The sequence below is a fragment of the Populus euphratica genome, unplaced genomic scaffold (genome assembly GCF_000495115.2).
Source record: "Populus euphratica unplaced genomic scaffold, PopEup_1.0 scaffold1193.1, whole genome shotgun sequence".
Classification (NCBI taxonomy): Eukaryota; Viridiplantae; Streptophyta; class Magnoliopsida; order Malpighiales; family Salicaceae; genus Populus; species Populus euphratica.
Genome location: NW_011501050.1, coordinates 12067 through 25033, shown reverse-complemented (window position 1 = coordinate 25033; position 12967 = coordinate 12067). Strand labels below are relative to the sequence as shown.

General features: G+C 31.7%; 2 protein-coding genes across 2 annotated transcripts; one reads left to right on the top strand and one right to left on the bottom strand.

Annotated features, from left to right (window-relative positions):
• The first annotated feature begins 7581 nt into the window (after window positions 1–7581).
• Window positions 7582–8861, top strand: LOC105117154 (uncharacterized). Its single transcript, XM_011014723.1, has 3 exons — window positions 7582–7942; window positions 8113–8211; window positions 8398–8861. Exons 1-3 carry the CDS (start codon window positions 7582–7584, stop codon window positions 8592–8594), a joined length of 657 nt encoding a protein of 218 aa, XP_011013025.1. The 3' UTR covers window positions 8595–8861.
• Window positions 8862–9367: 506 nt separating this feature from the next.
• Window positions 9368–11285, bottom strand: LOC105117153 (uncharacterized). Its single transcript, XM_011014722.1, has 2 exons — window positions 10716–11285; window positions 9368–9739 (listed from the first exon to the last, which is right to left on the bottom strand). The coding sequence occupies exons 1-2, from the start codon at window positions 11160–11162 to the stop codon at window positions 9566–9568; spliced, it is 621 nt and encodes a 206-aa protein (XP_011013024.1). The 5' UTR covers window positions 11163–11285; the 3' UTR covers window positions 9368–9565.
• Window positions 11286–12967: the final 1682 nt, after the last annotated feature.

The following is a 12967-nucleotide window of genomic DNA, read 5'->3' as shown; positions in this document are numbered from 1 at the left end:
AACAGGAGCTGAGTTGATTCGACAAAGCAGTGGTCTTACATGTTGGTAGATTGTAAGTTTAGCAAGCCCCTTCTCAGCCCAAAATTCCTTTGTAAGTTCATGGATTCATCCTCATGTTATAGCTACCATAGTAGAGGTGAGGATGCCAATATTTGAACAAATCGGACCATTTTTTATAGAGAAATGATATCTTCAGTCGTTGAGACAGCAAAGTTGATTAGACAGAGCATGTAGAGCATGTGATGGCAGAACAAATAGATGCAAGCCTAGTGCCATGTTGACAAGGGAATAAAGAGAACTTCTTTTTAATCCACCTTGTGTTGTTTAATTTTCTTTTGCCAATTATACGTTTCTGAATACTCACAAGTAGCTGCTATATGTGCATGGTGAATTGATGATGAAGGAAAGGAAATAATGGACCAATTATTTGCAGTTGAATAGCACTCAGGTTAAGAAATACATCATGTATCTTTTCAATGGAAGAGAGTTCATGGGCATGCAGGTTACTTGAACTTTAAGATCTATTCTAAAAGCTTAAATTATTGTTTCTATAAGAAAATTAGGAAAAACGTTTTGTCCTTGAAGTTGAATGATGATGCTAACAAGCAAGTAGCTATTTTTCAAGAAGAAATTATTTCTACCATTTTGAAAAGGCTGAACACTTCTATGTATTATACATACCAGATCAAAACTTCCTGGATGTTTTGTACATGAAGTTTAATCTTTAGTTTTGAATCATTTGCCTCAAAGTTCAGACAAATTATTTGTAACAGCAATTTACTTCCTTTCCTTTTGCAAAAAGGCTTTCAGGACCCTGCTGCTATAATGCCCTCGCTCCCATTGCGGTTAGGAATCCTCTTAGCTATATACTAGGAATGGATAACTTGAATGCATGAGTTCCTTATTGTAATAGGCCTATAGGATAATGAATCGTAAGTGTTTGATTCGCAGTAGATAAGAACTGTATATACTTTTCTACAAATACACAATACAATCAATAATAATTGATATTTCAACAAATTCTATTTTTCTTTCATTAATTTACACGGTATAGCTGGACTAAAATCTTTATCAATCTTCCGTCTTCTTTGTTTCGTTCCTTTTTTTTTTTCCATAAGTACTTTTCCTTCTATCTTTAAACCTAGAAAACCATCATAGTAGGGATTTTACAAAACCAAATCTTTCAAACCCTTATTTTACTCATCATTCAGATCATACCGAACTAGATTTAATCTCAAAGCCCTTAAATAGAGATAATTACTCTAGGTGGAAAAGAGCAATAACAATGGCCTTACACTACAAAAATAAACTAGGCTTCATCAATGGCTCGTTGAGCGCTTCCTTAGAAGACATTGACCTTGAAGAACACACAACCTCATCCTAGTGCAACAACATGGTTCATATTTTTTATAATTAACTTGTTTTAACTCGCAATTATAAAAGTGTGCGATGTAGCAATTAACGTGGTAAGATCGAGGTCATATCCACAGAGAGCTAGATCTGGAAAATAATCTAGGTAACAAAAAAAACTCAAGAGAAATTAAATTAACAATAACTTTGTTGAAAATAATTGATGGATTTATTTTCAAAGATGAAAATGTGTAAATAGATTTTAAATGACAAGAAAAAGTAAGTCTTGGTCCAAATCAATTTTAATGGTGATGTATTGGTGATTCCTTCAAGATATATAAGATAACTCAATCTAATATCAACGATGGTGATATTAGATCGGAAGATATTACAATGAAGTTTAGAAAGATAAAGTTTGATTATTGCTTAAGAATGAACAAGTACTTTCATATTAAGTAAGACATTGAATCAAACAATCTCTATACCAAAACTAAAGTTTATGCATAAAAATTCAAGATTATAACATTACCTAAATGATTTCTAAAATTTTCTTGCAATAATAAAACATTCATGAAGAAAATGAGAAGATAAACATTAAGATTCATTCATATCTTAAAGAACTCACCTCAACCACCATCATCCTTGATTTGGATCCAAGAAAGAGATTAGCCAACCATCATTATGTATAAGAACACTTTAATAAATATGAAATAATTTAAATCAAACTGAAACAATAAGTTTTACAAGCTAAAGAACTGAAATCTACAAAGAATAATACAATACAATTTCAGTAAAAATTCAAACACAAATATGATGCTAACTTTGGACAGCAATTTAGACCCTCCTAGAAGCCTATTTTGAAGATATCTATTAGAGACATATTTATAGGAAATTATGTCACCTTTTCAGATAATTAAAGAAAAGCTCATTTGGACACCTAAGTCAAAAGTTATAGGCAAGTGTTCTAAAAAATCAAATCATGCCACCTTTGCAACTACTTTAGTGCACGTTTTTTTTCCTCATTTATGAGCTATCTCTTTCTTTTTGTATTACCCAAAATAATGTCACAATGTCTCCTCCAACTTTCCATCCAGATGCTTGCCTTCTTGGATCAATGGATTACCCAAATAAATCAATTGTTATTTGTTGTGTGGACATGTAAGATCATGGATTGTGTTTGGGCTGATTTGAAGGCTTATTTGGGGCTGAATTTAAGCATCATATAAGGATACAAATGTACCTATTATTTGGGATAAGATTGACATTGAAACCTTGAGTGTTTGATGGTTGAAGTTTGCACACAATATAAGGCAAGTTTGGGCTTGATATAGATTATATGATAATCTTTTCTAGGATTAGAATAAAAGTGATTTTTTTGGGGAAAATTTGGAGCACTTATTTGAACCAAGATTTGCTTCAAACTTCAACTAAATTTCTTTTCAATTCTTTGTTTCAAATTCCGACATTAAATTTTCTGACATAATTCATTTAAGTTCTAAAAACCTAGCAAAACATTAAAAAAACTTCGTTACTAAAAAGCACATCAATTATTATAAAAACACAAATAAAAACAATAAATACATATGTAAAATAAAAGACTTAATGATACTTTTGATGCATAATCAACCGATATTTGTACTATGAAAGGAACTTAATTTATTATTAATATAAGTTATAATTATGAATACCTGACAACATTTACAAGTATTAGCATTATTCAAATAAGATAATTAATGTAATTATGTTAATAACTTATAATCTAATTGAAACCTCCTTTGTATGTGGTTTTCAATTGTGTAATAAAAAGTATTTATACTATACTTGTTTGAAATACCATTAGTAGATCCTTTAACCTTGACATTTATTTTTATCATTGTTTGATCCTCATATTGATCTCTCCCATCTCAAAGTTCTCATCAAGTTCTTCTTTTTCTTTACTTCTACTACTATTGTTATTATTGTATTATTGTTGTTTATAATTTATACAATTAATTTTCTTATGGTTCAACTCTGATCTTGTCGGGTTATTTATTACTTTGACACTCCTACACTAGGAAAAAAACATCAATATTTTGGTTGTGTCATAATCCTAGTGTAATTTCTTCTACAAAACCTTTTGCATTAACTCATTATGACATTTGAAGTCCTTATCGACACCTTTCCATTTCTGGTGCTTGTTTTTTCTCACTATCGTCAATGATTTTACATGTTTCACATGGATTTTCTTAATGCAACACAAAAGTGAGATACAATCACTTCTAAAACATTTCTTCAATTACATTTTCACTCAACTTGAAGCTCATATTAAAATGTTTAGAAGTGATAATGGGGGAGAATTTATCTAACTTTGCCCTTTTTTTTAAGATAATGGTGTTCCTTTCCAACGTTTTTGTGTTTACACACCTCAATAAAATGGGGTTGTGGAACACAATCATTGTCACATCCTACAAATAGCTCACATTTTGAGATTTCAAGCTCACCTCCCAACCTAATTTTGGGGGAATGTGCTTTTATTTCTATTCACATCATTAATCGCCTCCCTTTTCTTGTCATCTCTTTCAAAACCTTTTTTGAACTTTTCTATTCAAAACCACCTTCATTTTCTCATCTTCGTGTCTTTGGTTGTTTGGCTTATGCTACCATTGTTTGTATTACTCATAAATTTGCTCTCCGTTCCATCCCTTCTATTTTTCATGACCACCTTCATTTTCTCATCTTCGTGTCTTTGGTTGTTTGGCTTATTCTACCATTGTTTGTATTACTCATAAATTTGCTCTCTGTTCCATCCCTTCTATTTTTTATGGTTATCCTATCAGTTAAAAGGCTTAAAAATCATTTGATTTATCAACCAAAAAGATTTTTACTACCAATAATGTCACATTTCATGAAAATATTTTCTCTTATGCACATGTCCATCCCACTCTTTCATCTCTACCTTACGATACTGGACCCATTCCACTAATCCACACCGACACCATCTCTTTTTCCTTTTAATCATCCACTACATAATTAAAAGGTTTTACTAACAGATTAATTTTGTTAGTGTCAGACACATAATTCATCTGTAAAAATGTTATTGATGGAATCTGTCTGTTAGAATATTGATCATTGATAATTTCTCATTTTGTCACTAATTCGATCAGAAATTAAAAAAACCACACGCTAACAGAACACCAACGTTATTACAAATAGAGGAGCACACCAAAAGAAAAATTTCCAATAAGAACTTTACCGATGGAATGATTCTACTTGTATTTTCAACAGTAATCACTAACGGATTTGTCGTTAGTAATTATGGTATTGGTAGTAAATATTTCAAAACTCTTTGTAAAATACCAACGGATATGTCCGTCAGTAATAACAATGGTAAGCACTGATGAAATATATTCATCGGTTATTGTGGCATGGGTGGTAATATTCGTGTAACTCTCGGTAAAATACCGACGGCTTAGTGCTGTCGGTAAGGTTGTTGGTATTGATTTAAAATATTTTTTAAAATTATTTATTAATAGTAAAAAAACTAATTAACCAAAAAAATTATATTAAACATTAAAAATAATATTAAATAATATTCATCCAAATATTCATTACAAATTTAATGTGTTTCAAAAACAAAATTAACTAGAATAACACTGAAGTTAGAGGAGGAGGAGGCTGGTTGTTCCCGAAACCATACAGCCAAAAACGAACTACACATGTATCATCAGCTATATTTGATTGAATGTTCATGACCATTTGTCGTTCATATTGTTGTTTCAAGGCCATGAACTCTTCAGACTAGGTGCTCAATATTGATGCAGAGCTCCCAATTGTTAAAACATTATGGGATTTTCACAAGTTTTTAGCTGTAGTGTTGGAGAGCCCATACACCTTATTTTTATCAGGTCTACCAAATGATCCTACCTCCATCCATAAATCAAGATCGAAATTCCAATGGGTCGAAGGATCATCCTCATATTTCTCCCTAAATCAGCTATTATAGGTCTCTTGAATTTTCTTTTTGAAAAATCATCATATTCAATTCAAGAAAATAATAACTTATGAAATAAAATAATTGAATGAATATATCATGAAATATTAAGCACGGTTGTCCACGAACTGTTGCACCCCCTTTTGGTAGTCTTGATTCCACACATGTGTCTCTATGAACATCTGCATTGAGCTCGGCTCACATCCAATAAACATAGCCTGTAAGGAAAAAAAGGTTGCAAGTTAAATATAATTATAAGCAACAATAAATTAATCAATAATATATATAATTTAAATTAATCTTTCCATCTGCTTCGCATGTGTACTGAATGGGATGGAGCCGCCGGTGTGCATGGTCACCGAACCATGAATTTACTGGTTCTTGTTGTTGATATCAGACTGTGAACATCATGCGAACCGCTCAATCATCACGTGCTCAATATAGTTCATCCATATATCCCCTGAGATGAATGGCAATTTGAATTCACAGTGAACCGCCACCTCATTCCATCTTTCAAGACATTTATCTCTCGCATATCTTTTTGCTTTATTTTTTTATGTGTCATACCAAAAATCACGTAACCTACTTTCATAGTAACAAATTAGAATTTAAAACATAAAATTATAAAAACAAAAAATTATATTATTTTTTATGTTACCTAATGTCGTATAATTCTCCCATGCCCTCCTCACAACATTGTTGTCTGCACTATCCCACTCAAATTTATATTGTGCATAAATAATTTATTTAAAATAAAAATAGTACAAGATATAAAATTATAAACATAATTTATTAAAAATAAGTTGGAAATTAAAAGTTAACACCTACGTGAAATTGTCGAAACCATGCATCGATATCAAGTCTCCACTCAAGATGTTTAGAAACCTAACTCCATTGAAACAATGAAATCTCCATCGATGATTTAAATGCTGATGTTATTGTCTAGAAAGCCTCAATGTTTGTGAACCTGAAATTAAAAAAAATTAATAAAATATTAATTAGTTCATAAATTATGTTATAAGTATATTAAAAAAAACCTGAAACAAACTGACATTGAAAGGTCATTCTTCCATTATGTCTGGTACTTATTGGTGAATTAACCTCGCTGTGAAGGCATAATGCTTTTACGTTGTGAAACAACACTAGAAGAGGCAGCATCACAAGTTGGCACAGCTGCCTCTTCGTGATCAACATTTAAGTATAAGTCATCTTCGCTGCAACCGTCTAACGACGACATGCTATTGATTTCATTCTACGTATCTACATAAATTTATATGAATAATTATATAATTAACTTTCATTATTTAAAAAAAATCAGCAACACCTCCTCTATACTGGAGATTACCCACAATTTTCAAACCTGTGAATCTTTACAATAACCATAAACCAAATGACTCCATTGAAAACAACCTAACATCCATAGAATTTTAACATCTATATATTTTCAACTAACATCTATAGAAATGCATAATGACAATTAAAATTAATGGAAATAATAAAAAAAACATAACAATCAATAATAGAATAAAGTTGAGATAAAACAATGAAATTTAATTCTTCATCTCCAATTTCCATTTCCATGGAAAATTCAACAATAACAATTAAAAAAGACTAAATTTTCAAATAATTATCACAATACAAACAATAAAATAATTAAATTTTCATTTTACACATCTACATAAATTTATACGAATAATTAAATAATTAAATTTAATTATTTAAAAAAATTCACTAGCACCTCCCCTATATTAGAGACTACCCACAGTTTTTATACCTATAAATATTGATAATTACACAAATATTACAAAATCAATTCTATACAACCTAACATCTATATATTTTCAACTAACATCTATACAAATTCATAAATAAAAATAAAAATTAATCAAAATAATAAAAAACATAACAAGCAATAATATAATAAAATTAAGATAAACTAATTAAATTTAGTTATATATTTCAATTAACATTTTAAAGTTAAATTCAACAATAACAATTCAAATTTAACAAAATTTTCAATTATTATGGCAATACAAACAATAAAATAAATTGAACAAATAAAAATAAAAAAAATAAAGAGTTTAGGAATGAAATTTTTTTACCTTAATAGTGTGTTAATTTCAAAATTTTATCTACAAACAATACACAAATAAAAAACACCACAAAAATAATTATAATTAAAAAAAGAGTAAAAAGATAAAAAATAAAAAATAAAATCATACCTTTTAATATATTAAAAACTACAATCAAAACAACACATCATGGCCTCTAGGTACTCTGAGCCTCCTGCCATAGCAATTACTTCACTAGTTTTGCTTCTTCTTATTTCCCTTCCACCCAGAATCCTCTCACAAAATTCCCCCATCCCCACTGACCCAACAGTAACTGATTGCACGCCAGGGCTGCTACCACTGGCCCCATGTGCCCCATTTGTTCAACGCATGGCTCAGACACCAGTTCAACCTTGTTGTGACAACCTCAACCAACTCGACCAGGAGCAGCCTGGTTGCATTTGCCTCTTGCTCAAAGACACCAACTTGAGCTCTTTCCCAATTAATCGCACCTTAGCCCTGGAGCTGCCTGTTCTTTGCAACGTGCAAATTAACATTGCTGCCTGTTCAGGTATATAATATAATCTGAACATTCTAGATCATAGAGGCTGTTGTTCTTTACAGTAATTCAAATCACATTTTCAAGACGAGAAAGATTTAACTTTTTTTCTTTTATTTTCTCATTATGCATTTTATTTACCACTATGTGTGCTAAAACCTCGCAATTTCTTGGTGAATCAGGGACCCTCAGGTCCTCTCTAGTCCACCTGCTTCTCAAGTTTACCCGGGAGAACCCTCCAATTCTTCTGTTGGGAGACACACCGAATATTCTTTTGCTTGGTATTCATAATATTAATTTGGCTTTACATGCATATATTTCATTCTTAGGTGAATCCTTTATTATCATTACAGAATGATGGTCCCCTTATCAGTGTTTAGAAGTAGAAAGTGTTTTTATTAACAATCTGCGTCTGGTATTTTATTTTTCTTTCCTGACCATGCTTCTTGTTTTCTTTTGGAACTCAGCTTCTCCCGTGGTTGAAGGCGAGCCAAGATCTTCCATCATGGGAATCGGATTTCATCGGAGTACTGGTGTTAAGTTGGAGGCAGAAGGTTCTTTGATGCTACTGGTGACTCTGGCTGTCATTTCTTTATCAAAAGCATTTCGTTGGGTCTGGGTTAATAATAAGCATGTTGTGTTTATCCTATATTGGTATTCTTAGTCTTAGTACTTGGGGAAATACAGTACCAGTTATGATGTGATTTCTCTTCATTGATTTATATCCGTATGCAACTCCTCTACTGGTTTTAAACAGTATCTAGTTGTTTCTTATGGATGATTGCACCTGTATCAGAAAAGGTCAACCAGTTTGGAGTGTAAAAGGTTAGTGCTTGAACGGCATTTTTAAACCTCCAGTGATTTTATTGCAGAAGGCTATGCAATAATGAAATCGCAGCCAAACTACACGGATGCTAATTTAATCATAAGACATGAACCCTTGAATCCCACCTCAAACCAAAACGCCACTTATCACTCAAAGTGAGCAGGAGGAGTCTATGAAAATACATTTGAGTAGCAGGTAGACAAAGGACGAAGAGAACAGCCGGAAATTACCTAGCAATTTTTTTGTCAAGATGAAAGTATCAATATGATTTTCCCATTCCACTTTGAGTTTTTTCCCTTACTTGAGAGACTCCGGACGCTCCTTTTCCTAAGCTACTCTGAGCTAACAGCTGCTTTCTTTGCCACGAATGGACGTGCATATAAATACAACTTGAATATCTTGAAAATGCCGAGTATTTAACCATTTCTTCCCAAAAGTCCTATTCCAAATAATTTCCCAGATGGTTTCTCTGGTTAAGAATGGAAGAATTAGGACAACCCACACAACCCCGCCCCCCCGCCCTCCATCAACTCTCAAGTTTTCAGTTGAAAACTCTTTCCAAGTTCAGCAAATCAGAAGACTCGCATAGAAACTGAAAGCGAGAATTTCAGACCACACAAAAATATAGTGTGCTAGTAAACTGAACTCATACTAGGAATTTTTCTGTATCAGTATCTCACAAAATAATTACATACATACATTTGAAAAGTTACAAAATAGAAGCATTACCTTGTCAATCAAAGACATTCTTTTGTAGGATCTATATCATAGTCCAGAAGTAGAGATTCTTCACATTCATTATAGAGTGACTATTCCAAACTAGGTGCCACCTCAGTTGGATTGGAGTCGAAGACATCAGAATTAGATGCTTCAGGCTCTTCTAAAAGATCCCGCGACTGGATTGACTCTTTGTATGCAGGTGTCTCCTTAAAATCTGCGGCCCCTCCATTGTACGTAGCCACGGCAATCCCACATGCAACTAGCTGACAAAGATAAGTAGAACATTAGCCCTAAAGAATAACAAAGAAACTACTTCCGCTAATCTAAACTGAGAGAGGAATCTACTACTGGAGATAAAGTAGCAGAAATCATTCACAAAAATTAAAGCTGCAAGCCAACAGTCTAGAATTGATAGGCTTCTATAAGAAGTAGCTTCAAATTTTCCACTATCCAAACAGAATTAAGGGTTCTCAGTCGTCGTAAGCTTGACATGCACAGGGGTCAAGCAGAGATAGTTTCCAACTTCCATGTGCTTATTCTTTTTCTTCTTTTCTTGCGGAAGCGAAAGAAATAGTAAGAAGAAAACTTTCATAACCTTGGTCATAGCTAGTCAAATAGCAAGAAAACTAGTATTCCGAGTTAGAAAATTCTATCCCCGAATATCCAAAAACATTTCTCTATCTGTATCTTCGCTTCGTATTCGTTTTTATTTTTATTTCCATATTAGCCAGATCATGCACTGGTAAAGTAAAACACAATCAAATGTATTAAAGAAACAAAGGATCACCCTTTTATTCTTCCATTACATTACATTTCATTACATAATAACAAACGTATCCTAAATTCATACACAAATGGAGTATTAATTTGCAGCTACTTGAAACCATACAAAAAATCTTCTACCCATTGATTTCTAAGAATTGTTAGAGTATATATCTATAAGTAGTTAATAATTGTAATTGCATATCAGATATCCGAGATCATAACAGGGACAGAGCACAAAAAGTTCCTAGATCACATATAATAACAACTTAAGTAATCATTCTCGAAAGTACAACCAAAAGCATAGGATAAGAAATTGGTAATTTATAGTCGTATGTACAATCTTTTTCAAGCAAAAAACCAGAAAATGGAAATATACCATGCATATGAGGCAAATAACAATAATTAACAGCAGAAAGCCAGAAACAAGAGCAACAATACTTGAACAAAAGATAAAAGTAGACAGGCATATCATACCGCAAAAACAATACCAAAAGCCCACATGTACTGCACGAAGAAGCCAAGACCATCCCACTGTGGACCTTCCCAGAAATCAGGCTCATCCCCAGGAAGCTCCGGCAAGAAATAGCCATCATAATTCTCACCAACACTTGTACTAACATTTTTAACTTCACCGTTAACATTTTCATCACCACCACTACCATCCCTTTTATTCTCTTCTTGGTCTTTGGTCGAAGTAGTTGAGCTCCTCCTGTTCTTGCTGTCAAACTTGCCAATTCTAGAGACGGAGGAAAGTTTCTTGTTGGAAGCTGAGACTATATGGAGGTGATCTTGAGGTGATCTTCTGAGTGGAAACAGGAAATGAGGACGGCATGGAGTGTGGGTGTAAGGGTGGTGTCTCGAGGGGTTGGTGTAGAGGGTTCTGCCTCCACCACCATTGCCATTGGCTATGAAGAGAGACATGAATTCGGGAGCGAGGAGATGAGATTTTGCGAACAAGGAGACTAGTATTGTGAGGATAAAATGCAAGCCTTTCTCTGTGTTCCTCTCTACTTTTGTGGGCTTGGCTTAAACTGGTAGGCCTAGTCTTTATTGTGCATTAAAAATATCAGTATAACTACTTTCAATTGGGTCTAAAACTGTGTTCCTTGTCCATTACTTACAATTGTTTTTGCAAACACATAGGGAAAAAAAAAAACAATTTTCCTTTATTCTTTTTAATTTTCTTCTTTTTTTCAGTTTTTTTAATGAAAAATTAAAAAAATACATGTTCATTTCTTAAAGTTTCACAACATTTATCGAACTCAGAAAACTAGAAAATGTGTTTATATTATATTACTTTTCATTTGAAGAAAAATCGTATTCAAATTAAATATATTTTCTATGATTTTTTTATATTTTGATATACTTAAATTTTTTTTCCTAATATCAAAAGATATTTTCCTAAAAATCATTATTGTCTATTTTTTACTTTATTTATCTTTATTTCGAGAAAAGTTTTTCATCTTATTAAATTAAATCAAATGTAAGATTAAACCCAATAAAAATAAGATATTTTCACTATTAAATTTTTATTAAATAAAATTCAACACCTGAAACAATATTAATTAAAATATAATAAAATTCTTAAAAGTTATTATATTATTCCAAAGAACAAGAAAATAGAGAAAGAATCTTGAGGGTTGGACCATTTAAAACAATCGTATTATATTTACGAATTCGGCCAAAATATAAAAAGAATTTGTTAATAGCTTTGCTAACTCATACTACTTATTGTTAAACATCAACAACTCTGCTTGTCATTGGGATTAACTTCATAACATTCACCGTGACTGAAGTTAGAAAAATCTAACAGCTTGATTATCCAGCAAGTTCCCAAAACATATAAATTATTTTAACTTTAAAGCTAAACATTTTTTTATGTCAATGAAATCATTAAAATAATAAACTTTTTTTCAAACAACATGGCCACCATTTATATAAGACAATTGACATTGATAAAAATATATGAGTAATGGGAATGTTACTGGCTGAAATAGCTAACAATCAACATTACTTTCATTCCAAATAAAAATTATGCAGGTGCTTGCTTACATTTTGTGCAAGTGTTACATGATGGCCACATTACATTGAAAACATCTTATTTTTATTTCCTTCTAAAACCCTTAACTTATATATCTTCTTTACCCACTCTTTTTCCTTGATATCTTCAACAAAGAATTAATGACAAGTTTTAATGGTCTTTTTTACGGGGGTATTATATTGTAGAAGGGATTTAATCATAATTGGATTGATTTATAAAGCGATGTGTGTCCATGACACGACCAAAAGATTGATGTTTTCTTCCAAGTGTAGAAGTGTTGAAGTAATAAATAACTCGGCAAAACCGGGATCGAACCACAGAAAGGTTAATTGTATAAATTATTAATAACAATGACACAACAACAACAAATCCATAATAATAACAATAATAATACTAAATACTAATACTAATACTAATACTAATACTAATACTAATAATATTATTAATAATAATAATACTAGTATAATAATAATAATAAAGAAAAAAAAAGAAGATGAGAGCTTTGAGATCGAAGATTAATGTAAGGATTAAACAATGATAACAACAAATGTCAAGGTTAGACGATCTAGTAATGCCATGTCAAACAAGTATAGTATAAACTCTTATTATTCAATTGGAAACTACACACAAAGGAGGTTCTAATCATATTATAAATTGTTAACATGATTACATTAGTTATCTTATT